At 38.2% G+C, this 15,225-nt stretch overlaps 1 protein-coding gene across 1 annotated transcript in view; it reads left to right on the forward strand.

The window, feature by feature from the left end:
* Nucleotides 1-3,494: 3,494 nt before the first annotated feature.
* The window catches only part of LOC113657299, a 1,727,325-nt gene continuing 1,715,594 nt past the window's right edge, over nucleotides 3,495-15,225 (forward strand). The window contains exons 1-6 of the mRNA XM_047822072.1: nucleotides 3,495-3,646; nucleotides 6,100-6,210; nucleotides 6,891-7,001; nucleotides 9,409-9,519; nucleotides 11,943-12,053; nucleotides 14,468-14,578. Coding sequence (XP_047678028.1) covers nucleotides 6,146-6,210; nucleotides 6,891-7,001; nucleotides 9,409-9,519; nucleotides 11,943-12,053; nucleotides 14,468-14,578 — 509 coding nt within the window. The 5' untranslated portion in view covers nucleotides 3,495-3,646; nucleotides 6,100-6,145. The remainder of the gene's footprint in view (nucleotides 3,647-6,099; nucleotides 6,211-6,890; nucleotides 7,002-9,408; nucleotides 9,520-11,942; nucleotides 12,054-14,467; nucleotides 14,579-15,225) is intronic.

The following is a 15,225-nucleotide window of genomic DNA, read 5'->3' on the forward strand; positions in this document are numbered from 1 at the left end:
GTATCATTCCCTTTAGAAAAAGTGTATTTGGTCAAACTGCTTTTTCTGTTCCAGCTGCTACTGAGTGGAACCTTAAACCCCTATAAACATCAGAAACCTGAACACGTATAGTACATTTAAGATCCAGTTAAAGAAGCGGTTCGTTATTAACCAGAGCTGTCAACATTAGCTTAGTTTTTGACCTGCTCTTGTTGCCCCCTGATGGTTTCTTGTTTATTGGGTCTAGTGTGTATGTGTTCATGTATTTGTCTGATGTTTGATTAATTGCTGGTGTATTTTGTTTCTAATGTGTTTCTAATGTACATTATAGCTTACTACTTAGTACTTTTACTAAATGTATTGTAGCTTCATTGTTATTTCAATATGTACTTTAATCTACTTTTATCTTTTTTAGGGTGACTATTACCATCTGTCTAGGAACTACAGGAGAAAAATAGCCAATAAGTCTGGCATATTGAGAGAAATGTTGATTAATATGCATTGTCCCATAAATAAATAAATAGATAGATAGATAGATAGATAGATAGATAGATAGATAGATAGATAGATAGATAGTGTAATGTGTCTGTCTGTGTTTTCCCCTTGTTTCTGTCTGCCGTCTCTCCCTGGTATTAATTGTTTTGCTCCGCCCACTCATTGCTCACCATGGACACTAATCACATTCCATCTCTTCCCCAGGTGTCTTTGTCTCTAATCGTCTCTGCTTTGTTATTGGCTCCTGTCCACTATATCTACTCTGTCTGTTCACTTCCCTGGTGTTGGTCGTTGTAGGTGTTCGGTTCATGTTGTTCTCTGTTCCTGTTCCGTGTCCTGATCTGTTTTGCCTGCCTGTATGTTTGTTTCTTGTTTTTGTCCAGTAAAGTCCTATCTGCATTTGGATCCTCTCTTGCCTTTTGTTTCACCGTGTCACATCGTGACAGATAGATAGATAGATAAATAGTATTTTAAGTTAAAGTTTTTTAAAATTCAATTTAAACTTTAATTGTATATATTCATTTAGTTATTTTTATCCTTATTTTTCTTCTTATTATTATATATTTATTTCTTTTTTCTCTCACTTCTGTAAATCTGCTTAGAGACAATGGGAAATTGTTAAAAGTGCTATACAAACAAATTTTATTGAATTAAACTGAACATCCATATTCATGAATCATGTTTTTTTTTCTGTTACTTCTTAGTCTGTCATGATCTATCCCAGACTTTGGCCATGTGCTTTTTGTTTACGTTCTGTGTTCACGTGTCTGCCCTGCCCTTATCTATTCCATTCCACCTCAGCACACCTGTTCCTTATGTGTCTAATTTTCATTAGTATTTAGCGATGCATAGGCAACATCCTTGTCCTTTGTTTTGCTTTTTTTGTCCCAGTTTTGTTTGTTTTATTTAATAAACCAGTTTCAGTCAGCTAGCCTGCATTTGGTTCACTTTTTATCCCGCGTTCGCTGACATAGTCTTTGCCACAGGCTACTAGAAACTGACTCTAGTTTCCTCCTGTAGTGTTGCTTTGCCTCTTTCACTGCGGTGCACACACTATAATAATATAATAATACATTTTATTTAAAGGCACCTTTCAGGGCACTCAAGGACACCGTACAATTGAGTGGTGAAGACAAAATCAATACATCAAACAACAATTATTTACAGTTAAATAGTTTAAAATTGATCAGAAAAAGCTCATTTAAACAAGTAAATATTAAGAGATGATTTAAAAGTATTCAGCCAGTCATTTTCTCATATGGATTGTGGAAGAGAATTCCAGAGATTATGAGCAGCACAACTAAATGCCCTAGTCCCAATAGTTTCGTCAGCATAGCAATGAAAACTAATGCCATATTTCCTAAAAATGTTACCAAGGGGTAGTAAATAAATATTAAATAAAACAAGGCTCAAAACAGAGCTTTGAGGGACTTCAGCTGTAACAGGTGAAACATATGATCTAAAATTTTTAAGTTGAACAAATTGAGTGTGCCCAGAGAGATAAGATCTGAGCCAACTAAGAGGATGCAGCCTTGTGTTCATCCATGTTCCTGGTGGCGTTGTGGGCAGCGGAGTGAGATCTCAGATTGTCTTGGATGGTTTTGTCTACCCATGGTTTCTGGTTGGTAATTGTTCTGATGGTGGTTTTGTGAACTGTATTTTATGCTACTTTCCCAATGAATCTCACAACCGCTTCCATAAACATGCTGATGTTATTAGCGCTGCATCTGAAAATATCGGTCTGCATCATCGAGAGCTGTGAACGATTGGTCCATCCACGTGACCTTCCTATTTCATCTCTTGTTCATATCTAGGCATGAGGAAGATGGGGCACTGTTTTTCCCAAACAGTGAATGTAACTGTGGTTTGTAGCTGTCCTTAAACTGAGTGTAGCTGTGGTCCAGTGTCCTCTTGCCTCTGGTGGGGCAGGTGATGTGCTAGTAAAAGTTAAGCACTGTGTGTATGAAGTTGCTATTGTTAATGGTGTCTTACAATAAGCATCTGGATTTATAGCAACAGCTCATTCCATATATACAAACCATTTTATATATAAACATTTATATTAGTAGACCTTATATTACTAGCTGTGAGGTGGCAACCTCTCACTGTACATCATTTTAATAATAGATTAAATATTTGTGGAGGACCAACATCAGTAAAATTATTCGGTATTCTGGAGAATGTAAATTTGAAGTTTTCTCTGATTTGCCTAAATTCTATCACTGTATTTAACTGTCAGAAAATGTGGGGATAAAAGCAGACCCAAATGCGGGAATAACAAAATAAGACACAAAAAAATAAATACACAATAACAGGAACTCAGGGCACGGTGGCTTAGTGGGTAGCACGGTCGCCTCACACCTCCAGGGTCGGGGTTCGATTCCCGCCACCGCCTTGTGTGTGCGGAGTTTGCATGTTCTCCCCGTGCCTCGGGGGTTTCCTCCGGGTACTCCGGTTTCCTCCCCCGGTCCAAAGACATGCATGGTAGGTTGATTGCCATCTCTGGGAAATTGTCCGTAGTGTGTGATTGCGTGTGTGATTGCGTGAGTGAATGAGAGTGTGTGTGCCCTGCGATGGGTTGGCACTCCATCCAGGGTGTATCCTGCCTTGATGCCCGATGACGCCTGAGATAGGCACAGGCTCCCCGTGACCCGAGGTAGTTCGGATAAGCGGTCGAAAATGAATGAATGAACAGGAACTAAAACATTGAAGCTGACAAAAGAATGAGGACTCTGCAAATGTAACCACAACACGGAGGAAATAAATACACATAATAATTAACCCACTGACAAACAGGTGAGTAAGATAAGCCAAATGCCCCCCCCCCCCGCCCCCCATTTTTTAAAGTTTTAAATGTTCATTTTCACATCCAAACATTTGGCCACATTATCTTTACTTATACATAGGTATACGTTTTCAGCACTCTTTCCAGCCATATAAAAACATTCAATGAAACAATGAAATTACTTTAAACTAAGAGAGTATGTGTGAGTGTGTGTGTGTGCGTGAGAGAGAGAGAGAGAGAGAGAGAGAGAGAGAGAGAGAGAGAGAGAGAGAGACTGTATTTTAAACTCCACCTTTTCTCCTTTGATATCCGTTTTAAGTGAAAGTGAAAGTCGGCAGGTCGATTTTGTGACGAGAAAAAACCGAAGCTCTTTCATGAAAGATCACAGTGAGTACATGATTATAAAGCTGTAATATGTGAATTTTAAGATTATTTAGTACACTTTATTGCTCTCTTTATCGGGTATTACGGTGTGACGCAGCATCTTATCCTTATTGTGAACAGACCCTGTGTGTCATGTGGTGTTTCTTACACGTGTGTAAAGTTTACAGGAGTTTGTTAGAGAGGGAATAATATTCATATTCATTATAATATTTCCTGACATATTTATAATATCTCATCTTCTTTCTCTCCAACAAATACAATAAGCAGAAAATCCGGGGTGCTTCCTGTTTGTAACACACACACACACACACACACACACACACACACACACACACACACACACACACACACACACACACACACACACACACACACACACACACACACTACGCCATTTTAAAATGAAATGTCAGAGAATTAAAACCATCGTAGTGTAAAATATAACCATCCAAGTATGTTCCGGTAGTTTCCCGCATATTGATAGCGGCTCCCTGATGCCCGCAAATTAGATACAATCTCCCGGAATCAAGAGCGAGCGAGCAAGAGCGCGCATGCGCGGCAGAGACTGCGCGCCAAACGTAGCGCGCTCGGCACAGAGGGAGGGGGAGGGAGAGACCTTGCGTGTGTGTGCTAGTGTGCGTGTGTGCCATAAATACTGTACACTAACTACCTTGGCTACGGCAGTTAATTGGAAAGAATGCGTCAAAAGAATGCCGCCATCTTGGTACGGGTGACCCCCTCCTCTTTAATGCATCAGCGTCAATGTAGGCAATGATATAAAATCACCATAAATCGTTTTTTTTTGGTTCGTTCCAACAGTCTGACATGTATTTATCATTGAGTCCAGAGAAAATTTAAGGTTTTGATATGAAGATAATCTACTTTTTCACAATATAATGCATAGTGCTAGTAGGTGTCAGTTTATTACTTACATTCTTCCACTTGAGTAAACTTCATATGAACAATCACTACTTACCTTAAAGCCTACTGCATGCAACACTGCTACAATGGTGTGACTATACATGTTCATTTAAACTATGTATTGGTTTATTTATTGTCCCTGGAACAAAAACACAACCTTGCACAGTTTCTTCCGTAGACTTTTGCTCTGCAGTTGCATAGTATGAACCTTTTCGACATGGTCTTGTCTGAACTTATGAAAGGCACAGACAACCAGTCAATTTCACGACTGAGTGCTATTGTCCATGACAGACATCTCTGTTTGTCACTCGGGAATCTACAAACAGATTCAGATTCAGATTATTTTATTTGATGTCATGTCAGCAACCAAAGGTATTTTCATGGCAAAAATTCAATTACAAAAACACAAATATCATATAAATACAATAAAAACAAAACAAATATAAACAGCAAGTCATATTAAACAATTGTTTTTTTTAAATTAACATACGATAAAAAAATCCAAAACCTTTTCAGGCATAATCTCATTAAATATTTCCTTAAGTGAAGTAAATTCATAAAAGAACATTCTGCTTGTGCAGCTTTTATCTCTTCTCCCTCTTCTTCATCTTCTTCTTCTTTCGGCTTTTCCCTTCAGGGCTCGCCACAGCGAATCATCCCTCTCCACCTATCCCCATCTTCTGCATCCTCAACACTTGCACCCACTAGCTTTATATCCTCATTAATTACATCCATATACCTCATCTTTGGCCTTCCTCTTTGCCTCCTGTCTGGCAGCTCCATTTCCAAAATTCTCCTACTAATATACTCACTCTCCCTCCTCTGAACATGTCCAAACCATCTTACTCTGGCCTCCTTAACTTTGTCTCCCAAACGTCCATCATGAGCTGTCCCACTGATGTACTCGTTCCTAATCCTGTCCAATCTTGTCACTCCCAAAGAGAACCTCAACCTCTTCAGCTCGGCTACCTCTAGCTCAGACTCCTCTCTCTTCTTCAGCTACACTGTCACTTCTTCTCCCAAACCGAATTAATCAGTGTATCTAGAAACAGGAGCGCCATCATGGCGAGAGAGCCCCCCAAAAAAATCCACAGTATAAGACACATTTTACATCTTTACACATTTAATGCTGTCAGTAATAAAAAATCATTGCTTGTTTAACACTCTGTAGAGGTTTTGTGCTATTCTTTATACAGTCCGAAATTCTATTTTCTTATAAGCTTTGTTACGGTTTAATATCACAAAATCAGTTTCAGTTATCAGTTACTGATTCACAGCAGTTATTTTATTGTAATAAAAGATTCCAGATTACTGTGAGATTTGATTTTTTCTGTTTACATACGTTTAATTATATAAACTTCCATATAATTTAAGCTCATATTCCACTAACCAGAGCCTGTTGGAGAGAAAATGGTCAGTATATCAGTGATAATTTACAGAATCTTGAAAGCATTATTTTATGTTGTAAGTCAGGTTAAATATTAATTCATGCAACAGAAACATAATTTCACATTCTTCTGTTCTTTTCTTACCAGGATCAAGTTATGTTTATAAGATAAAAACATCTGACTGTTTGTTATAATGTCACGGGAGTGTGAGAAACTCCAATCCTCTGAAATGAGTCGACAAGAGAAGCAACACAAGAGGTAAGGATGCAAATGTTTTTATAGTTTATTAAATATTTCTCTAACTAATACAAACCCCTTTTCCTGAAAAATTGTTCAAATTGCTAAAATGTAATAAAAGCGAAAATGTGTAATTTGTTCATTCACTTGGGCTTTTAACAGGCAAAAGGACAAAGACAAACTTCTCTCCCTCTGTCTCTCTCTCTCTCTCTCTCTGTCTCTGTCTCTGTCTCTCTCTCTCTGTCTCTCTCTCTCTCTCTGACACTGTTTTCCATCAAAATTGTGCAGAATAACAAAACTGAAAACACAACAATTCAGACTAAACAGAAAAAGTAGGTATAGTTTATGAATGGAAATCTTACTGCTGATTGGATGAGACATCTGTCAGTTACGATATACAAATAGGAAATTGTTTATCAAACTTTACTTCCTGTACATTTGTGGAGATCTGTGTTCACTTTTTTACTCCATGTATATCTTGAGTGACAGATGTCTTTTCCAATCAGCAGTAAGAATTCTATTCGACAACTATACCTAACTTTTTTGATTTGTCTGAATTGTCTGTGCTTTTGCATTTGTTATTTTGTTTTCTAGTTTATTTTGTTTTTCACTTCTCAGTCACCGTAGTATATGTGCATGAAAATGTGAATCATTATATCATGTAGATAAAACTACCAAAAATGTTTCTCTTTACTCTTTAGTGGAACAAAGGAAAGACCAGATTCCCCTGTGCCCAGTGGTGTGTCTATGAAGAGTGATCAATCACTGCCACGACCACTCAACTTTACAGGTGGAACATCCTCTATGGAAAGGTATTTCTCTCTCCTCACAGCCTCAGATATAACTTTACTAATGGTTCCCTGAGTTCAAGTTTGTTTTAGCTTCAATATAAAGTGTTGTTTAGTTGTTAAATTTCAAAGCTACTAGTGAGCTAGCAACATATAGCAGTGATGATTACATGTAAAGGTTATCGCAGGTAATGTTCACATTTATGCTAGCAGGAAATCTAACTAGTTAGGAAAGACATGTTAATAAAACACAAATGACTGAAAGGACTGATCAACAATTCAGTGTTAAATTTAATTCAAAATAAATACTTAACATGTCACCATTTTTCTAAGTAAATATATTTCTAAAGGTGTTGTTGACAAGAAATTTTCACCAGAAGTCGGTAACAACCCAAAAAGCAAACAAAAAAGTTATGTTTTATCAGATGGAATGACTCAAGAAACACACCTTTGATACTGATGACGGCTTCAAGACACCTCCTGCATGGAGAAACTCATGCATTGCTGTGCCCCATGTCCCTGTGTCCCATGCATTGCTGTGTGTGATATGTGTGATTTTGGCACATTGTACGTTAAATCTTGAAGGTTCCACGGGTCTCTTCTATGAACTCTGATTTTAAGTTCTTACCATAGCTTTTTTATTGGATTCAAGTCAGCTGATTGGCTGGGCCATTCTAGCAGCTTTATTTTCTGTCTCTGAAACCAGTTGAGAGTTGGCTGTGTGTTTGGGATCATTGTCTTGCTGAAATCTCCACCCTTGTTTCTTTATCATCCTGGTAGATGGGTCTCTGTATATTTTTCCATTCATCTTTTCTTTCAATTATATGAAGATTGTCAGTGCCGAATGCTGAACAATACTCCCACATCATGATGTTCCCACCTATAAGCCTCACTGTTGGTCTGGTGTTTTTGGGGGGATGTGCAGTGCCATGTGACCTCCAAACATGGTGTATTATGACATCCAAAGAATTCAGTTTTGGTCTTATTTGACCAGACTATATTCTCTCAGTATTTCACAGGCTTGAATAAATGTTGTGCGGCAAACTTTAAACAAACTTCAACATGATTTTTCTTCAGCAGTGAAGTCTTGTGTGGTGAGAGTGCATACAGGCCAATAGTTGCTTATTGTTTTCTTTGAAACAATTGTACCTGCTAATCTCGGGTCTTTCTGAAGCTCTCCACAAGTTGTCATTGGCTCTTGAACAATTCTGCTGATATTTCTTTTCACTCCTCTGTCAGAAATCTTGCAAGGAGCACTTGGTCATGGCCGGTTTATTGTGAAATGATGTTCTTTCCATTTCCGGAATATGGCCCCAACATAATGTTCACTGGAACATTCAGAAGTTTAGAAATCCTTCTGTAACCAATCAGATCATTGAAGAGTTTGTGTGAGGGGTGTGTGGGGTGAAGAGTGTGTGTAAGGGGTGTGTGGAGTGAAGAGTGTGTGTGTGAGGGGTGTGTGGGGTCAAGAGTGTGTGTGAGGGATCTGTGAGGTCAAGAGTGTGTGTGAGGGGTGTGTGGGGTGAAGAGTGTATGTGAGGGGTGTGTGGGGTAAAGAGTGTATGTGAGGGGTGTGTGGGGTGAAGAGTGTGTGTGTGTGGGGTGAAGAGTGTGTGTGAGGGGTGTGTGGGGTAAAGATTGTGTGTGAGGGGCGTGTGAGGTCATCCACAATACTGTGGGAGGCCATTGGCTGCTCATAAGCACATATTAATCATCACATCTATTGAGTCTTTATCCTTTTTAACATTTAGTGTATAGTCTGCTGGTTCAGTGGTTAAGACTGATCACTGATCAGATGTCTGAAAAGTTACATTTCTTTTTACTTTTTAACTTAACCCTGATCTTTAATCTAGGGGTGCAGCGTAATGGCTGACCCTCCATTCTTACCCAAACTTTTTACATTCTAGATTACATACAGAAAATTGTACTGTACAGGATAAAAAAACAGGTTGTGCAGAATATGTGCATGAAAATGTGAATCTTTACTTTTCATTTGGAATTAATTTGAGGAATTCATATGATATGCTGATAGCAGGTAATGACATAAAGTTTAGTTTACGATGTCTAAAACTACAGGTATAAAACTCAGGTATGTTTCAAAGACAAAACTATTACAGATTAATGAGATTAAGTAACGCTATAAGAGCAGAGCTGTGCTCACACTAAGAAGCATCGACTTTCTACGGCCTGCTGTACTTCCTGTATATCTTGAGTGACAGATGTCTCTTCCAATCAGCAGTACAAATTCTATTCGACAACTATACCTAACTTTTTTGGTTTGTCTGAATTGTCTTTGTTTTTGCATTTGTTATTTTGTTTTCTAGTTTATTTTGTTTTTCACTTCTCATTCACCATAGTGTATGTGCATAAAAATTTGAATCATTACATCATGTAGATAAAACTACCAAAAATGTTTCTCTTTATTCTTTAGTGGAACAAAGGAAAGACCAGATTCCCCTGTGCCCAGCGGTGTGTCTATGAAGAGTGATCAATCACTGCCACTCCCACTCAACTTTAAAGGTGGACCATCCTCTATGGAAAGGTATTTCTCTCTCCTCACAGCCTCAGATATAACTTTACTAATGGTTCCCTGAGTTCAAGTTTGTTTTAGCTTCAATAGAAAGTGTTGTTTATTTGTTAAATTTCAAAGCTACTAGTGAGCTAGCAACACATAGCTGTGATGATTAAATGTAAAGGTTATCGCAGGTAATGTTCACATTTATGCTAGCAGGAAATCTAACTAGTTAGGAAAGACATGTTTATAAAACACAAATGACTGAAAGGACTGATCAACAATTCTGTGTGAGAAAAACATAAAGAGTCAAGATTATTAATGTTTAGTTATAAAGGCTAACACAAAGGTCTGGAAAATGGTGAAGCAGAGACTCCTGGTGGCAGTAATATAAATAACAGGGTGTGAATGTGACAATCTATTTTTCAACTACATATATTTATCATTGAATTCCATGCATTTTAAATTAGGATGAACTACTAATAATTACAGAGTAATAATGCATTTAAAGAGAATGTAAACGCAGACACTGTGTCTAGATGTTTTCATTTTCTAGAGCATTGCTCAAGTGTGATTTTGGCACATTCTACTTTAAATCTTGAAGGTTCCACGGGTCTCTTCTATGAACTCTGATCTTAAGTTCTTACCATAGCTTTTTTATCGGATTCAAGACAGCTGATTGGCTGGGCCATTCTGGCAGCTTCATTTTCTGTCTCTGAAACCAGTTGAGAGTTTCCTTGGCTGTGTGTTTGGGACCATTGTCTTGCTGAAATCTCCACCCTCGTTTCTTTATCATCCTGGTAGATGGGTCTCTGTATATTTTTCCATTCATCTTTTCTTTCAATTATATGAAGATTGTCAGTGCCGAATGCTGAACAATACTCCCACATCATGATGTTCCCACCTATAAGCCTCACTGTTGGTCTGGTGTTTTTGGGGGGATGTGCAGTGCCATGTGACCTCCAAACATGGTGTATTATGACATCCAAAGAATTCGGTTTTGGTCTTATTTGACCAGACTATATTCTCTCAGTATTTCACAGGCTTGAATAAATGTTGTGCGGCAAACTTTAAACAAACTTCAACATGATTTTTCTTCAGCAGTGAAGTCTTGTGTGGTGAGAGTGCATACAGGCCAATAGTTGCTTATTGTTTTCTTTGAAACAATTGTACCTGCTAATCTCGGGTCTTTCTGAAGCTCTCCACAAGTTGTCATTGGCTCTTGAACAATTCTGCTGATATTTCTTTTCACTCCTCTGTCAGAAATCTTGCAAGGAGCACTTGGTCATGGCCGGTTTATTGTGAAATGATGTTCTTTCCATTTCCGGAATATGGCCCCAACATAATGTTCACTGGAACATTCAGAAGTTTAGAAATCCTTCTGTAACCAATCAGATCATTGAAGAGTTTGTGTGAGGGGTGTGTGGGGTGAAGAGTGTGTGTAAGGGGTGTGTGGAGTGAAGAGTGTGTGTGTGAGGGGTGTGTGGAGTCAAGAGTGTGTGTGAGGGATCTGTGAGGTCAAGAGTGTGTGTGAGGGGTGTGTGGGGTGAAGAGTGTATGTGAGGGGTGTGTGGGGTAAAGAGTGTATGTGAGGGGTGTGTGGGGTGAAGAGTGTGTGTGTGTGGGGTGAAGAGTGTGTGTGAGGGGTGTGTGGGGTAAAGATTGTGTGTGAGGGGCGTGTGAGGTCATCCACAATACTGTGGGAGGCCATTGGCTGCTCATAAGCACATATTAATCATCACATCTATTGAGTCTTTATCCTTTTTAACATTTAGTGTATAGTCTGCTGGTTCAGTGGTTAAGACTGATCACTGATCAGATGTCTGAAAAGTTACATTTCTTTTTACTTTTTAACTTAACCCTGATCTTTAATCTAGGGGTGCAGCGTAATGGCTGACCCTCCATTCTTACCCAAACTTTTTACATTCTAGATTACATACAGAAAATTGTACTGTACAGGATAAAAAAACAGGTTGTGCAGTGTATGTGCATGAAAATGTGAATCTTTACTTTTCATTTGGAATTAATTTGAGGAATTCATATGATATGCTGATAGCAGGTAATGACAAAGTTTAGTTTACGATGTCTAAAACTACAGGTATAAAACTCAGGTATGTTTCAAAGACAAAACTATTACAGATTAATGAGATTAAGTAACGCTATAAGAGCAGAGCTGTGCTCACACTAAGAAGCATCGACTTTCTACGGCCTGCTGTACTTCCTGTATATCTTGAGTGACAGATGTCTCTTCCAATCAGCAGTACAAATTCTATTCGACAACTATACCTAACTTTTTTGGTTTGTCTGAATTGTCTTTGTTTTTGCATTTGTTATTTTGTTTTCTAGTTTATTTTGTTTTTCACTTCTCATTCACCATAGTGTATGTGCATAAAAATTTGAATCATTACATCATGTAGATAAAACTACCAAAAATGTTTCTCTTTATTCTTTAGTGGAACAAAGGAAAGACCAGATTCCCCTGTGCCCAGCGGTGTGTCTATGAAGAGTGATCAATCACTGCCACTCCCACTCAACTTTACAGGTGGAACAACCACTATGGAAAGGTATTTCTCTCTCCTCACAGTCTCAGATATAACTTTACTAATGGTTCCCTGAGTTCAAGTTTGTTTTAGCTTCAATATAAAGTGTTGTTTATTTGTTAAATTTCAAAGCTACTAGTGAGCTAGCAACACATAGCTGTGATGATTAAATGTAAAGGTTATCGCAGGTAATGTTCACATTTATGCTAGCAGGAAATCTAACTAGTTAGGAAAGACATGTTTATAAAACACAAATGACTGAAAGGACTGATCAACAATTCTGTGTGAGAAAAACATAAAGAGTCAAGATTATTAATGTTTAGTTATAAAGGCTAACACAAAGGTCTGGAAAATGGTGAAGCAGAGACTCCTGGTGGCAGTAATATAAATAACAGGGTGTGAATGTGACAATCTATTTTTCAACTACATATATTTATCATTGAATTCCATGCATTTTAAATTAGGATGAACTACTAATAATTACAGAGTAATAATGCATTTAAAGAGAATGTAAACGCAGACACTGTGTCTAGATGTTTTCATTTTCTAGAGCATTGCTCAAGTGTGATTTTGGCACATTCTACTTTAAATCTTGAAGGTTCCACGGGTCTCTTCTATGAACTCTGATCTTAAGTTCTTACCATAGCTTTTTTATCGGATTCCAGACAGCTGATTGGCTGGGCCATTCTGGCAGCTTCATTTTCTGTCTCTGAAACCAGTTGAGAGTTTCCTTGGCTGTGTGTTTGGGACCATTGTCTTGCTGAAATCTCCACCCTCGTTTCTTTATCATCCTGGTAGATGGGTCTCTGTATATTTTTCCATTCATCTTTTCTTTCAATTATATGAAGATTGTCAGTGCCGAATGCTGAACAACACTCCCACATCATGATGTTCCCACCTCAAAGCCTCACTGTTGGTCTGGTGTTTTTGGGGTGATGTGCAGTGCCATGTGACCTCCAAACATGGTGTATTATGACATCCGAAGAATTCGGTTTTGGTCTTATTTGACCAGACTATATTCTGTTATTATTTCACAGCCTTGTCTAAATGTTGTGTGGCAAACTTTAAACAAACTTCAACATGATTTTTTGTTGAAGTCTTGTGTGGTGAGAGTGCATACAGGCCAATAGTTGCTTATTGTTTTCTTTGAAACAATTGTACCTGCTAATCTCAGGTCTTTCTGAAGCTCTCCACAAGTTGTCATTGGCTCTTGAACAATTCTGCTGATATTTTTTTTCACTCCTCTGTCAGAAATCTTGAGAGGAGCATCTGGTCATGGCCGGTTTATTGTGAAATGATGTTCTTTCCATTTCCGGATTATGGCCCCAACATAATGTTCACTGGAACATTCAGAAGTTTAGAAATCCTTCTGTAACCAATCAGATCATTGAAGAGTTTGTGTGAGGGGTGTGTGGGGTGAAGAGTGTGTGTGAGGGGTGTGTGGGGTCAAGAGTGTGTGTGAGGGGTCTGTTTGGTCAAGAGTGTGTGTGAGGGGTGTGTGGTGTGAAGAGTGTGTGTGAGGGGTGTGTGGGGTGAAGAGTTTGTGTGAGGGGTGTGTGGGGTAAAGAGTGTATGTGAGGGGTGTGTGGGGTAAAGAGTGTGTGTGAGGGGTGTGTGGGGTGAAGAGTGTCTGTGAGGGGTGTGTGGGATAAAGAGTGTGTGTGAGGTCATCCACAATGCTGTGGGAGGCCATTGGCTGCTCATAAGCACATATTAATCATCACATCTATTGAGTCTTTATCCTTTTTAACATTTAGTGTATAGTCTGCTGGTTCAGTGGTTAAGACTGATCACTGATCAGATGTCTGAAAAGTTACATTTCTTTTTACTTTTTAACTTAACCCTGATCTTTAATCTAGGGGTGCAGCGTAATGGCTGACCCTCCATTCTTACCCAAACTTTTTACAGTCTAGATTACATACAGAAAAATTGTACTGTACAGGATAAAAAAACAGGTTATGCAGTGTATGTGCATGAAAATGTGAATCTTTACTTTTCATTTGGAATTAATTTGAGGAATTCATATGATATGCTGATAGCAGATAATGATATAAAGTTTAGTTTACGATGTCTAAAACTACACATATAGAACCCAGCTATGTTTCAAAGACAAAACTATTACAGATTAAACAGTGTAAGTAATGCTATAAGAGCAGAGCTGTGCTCATACTCAGAAGAATTGACTTTCTACAGCCTGCTGTACTTCCTGTATATCTTGAGTGACAGATGTCTCTTCCAATCAGCAGTACGAATTCTATTCGACAACTATACCTAACTTTTTTGGTTTGTCTGAATTGTCTGTGTTTTTGCATTTGTTATTTTGTTTTCTAGTTTATTTTGTTTTTCACTTCTCAGTCACTGTAGTATATGTGCATGAAAATGTGAATCATTATATCATGTAGATAAAACTACCAAAAATGTTTCTCTCTACTCTTTAGTGGAACAAATGAAAGACCAGATTCCCCTGTGCCCAGTGGTGTGTCTATGAAGAGTGATCAATCACTGCCACTCCCACTCAACTTTAAAGGTGGAACATCCTCTATGGAAAGGTATTTCTCTCTCCTCACAGCCTCAGATATAACTTTACTAATGGTTCCCAGAGTTCAGGTTCTTTTTAGCTTCAATAGAAAGTGTTGTTTAGTTGTTAAATTTCAAAGCTACTAGTGAGCTAGCAACACATAGCGGTGATGATTAAATGTAAAGGTTATACCAGGTAATGTTCACATTTATGCTAGCAGGAAATCTAACTAGTTAGGAAAGACATGTTAATAAAACACAAATGACTGAAAGGACTGATCAACAATTCTGTGTGAGAAAAACATAAAGATATATTCTGTTAGTATTTCACAGCCTTGTCTAAATGTTGTGTGGCAAACTTTAAACAAACTTCAACATGATTTTTTGTTGAAGTTTTGTGTGGTGAGAGTGCATACAGGCCAATAGTTGCTTATTGTTTTCTTTGAAACAATCGTACCTGCTAATCTCAGGTCTTTCTGAAGCTCTCCACAAGTTGTCATTGGCTCTTGAACAATTCTGCTGATATTTCTTTTCACTCCTCTGTCAGAAATCTTGCAAGGAGCACTTGGTCATGGCCGGTTTATTGTGAAATGATGTTCTTTCCATTTCCGGATTATGGCCCCAACATAATGTTCACTGGAACATTCAGAAGTTTAGAAATCCTTCTGTAACCAATCAG

The sequence above is a fragment of the Tachysurus fulvidraco genome, chromosome 13 (assembly GCF_022655615.1).
Source record: "Tachysurus fulvidraco isolate hzauxx_2018 chromosome 13, HZAU_PFXX_2.0, whole genome shotgun sequence".
Classification (NCBI taxonomy): Eukaryota; Metazoa; Chordata; class Actinopteri; order Siluriformes; family Bagridae; genus Tachysurus; species Tachysurus fulvidraco.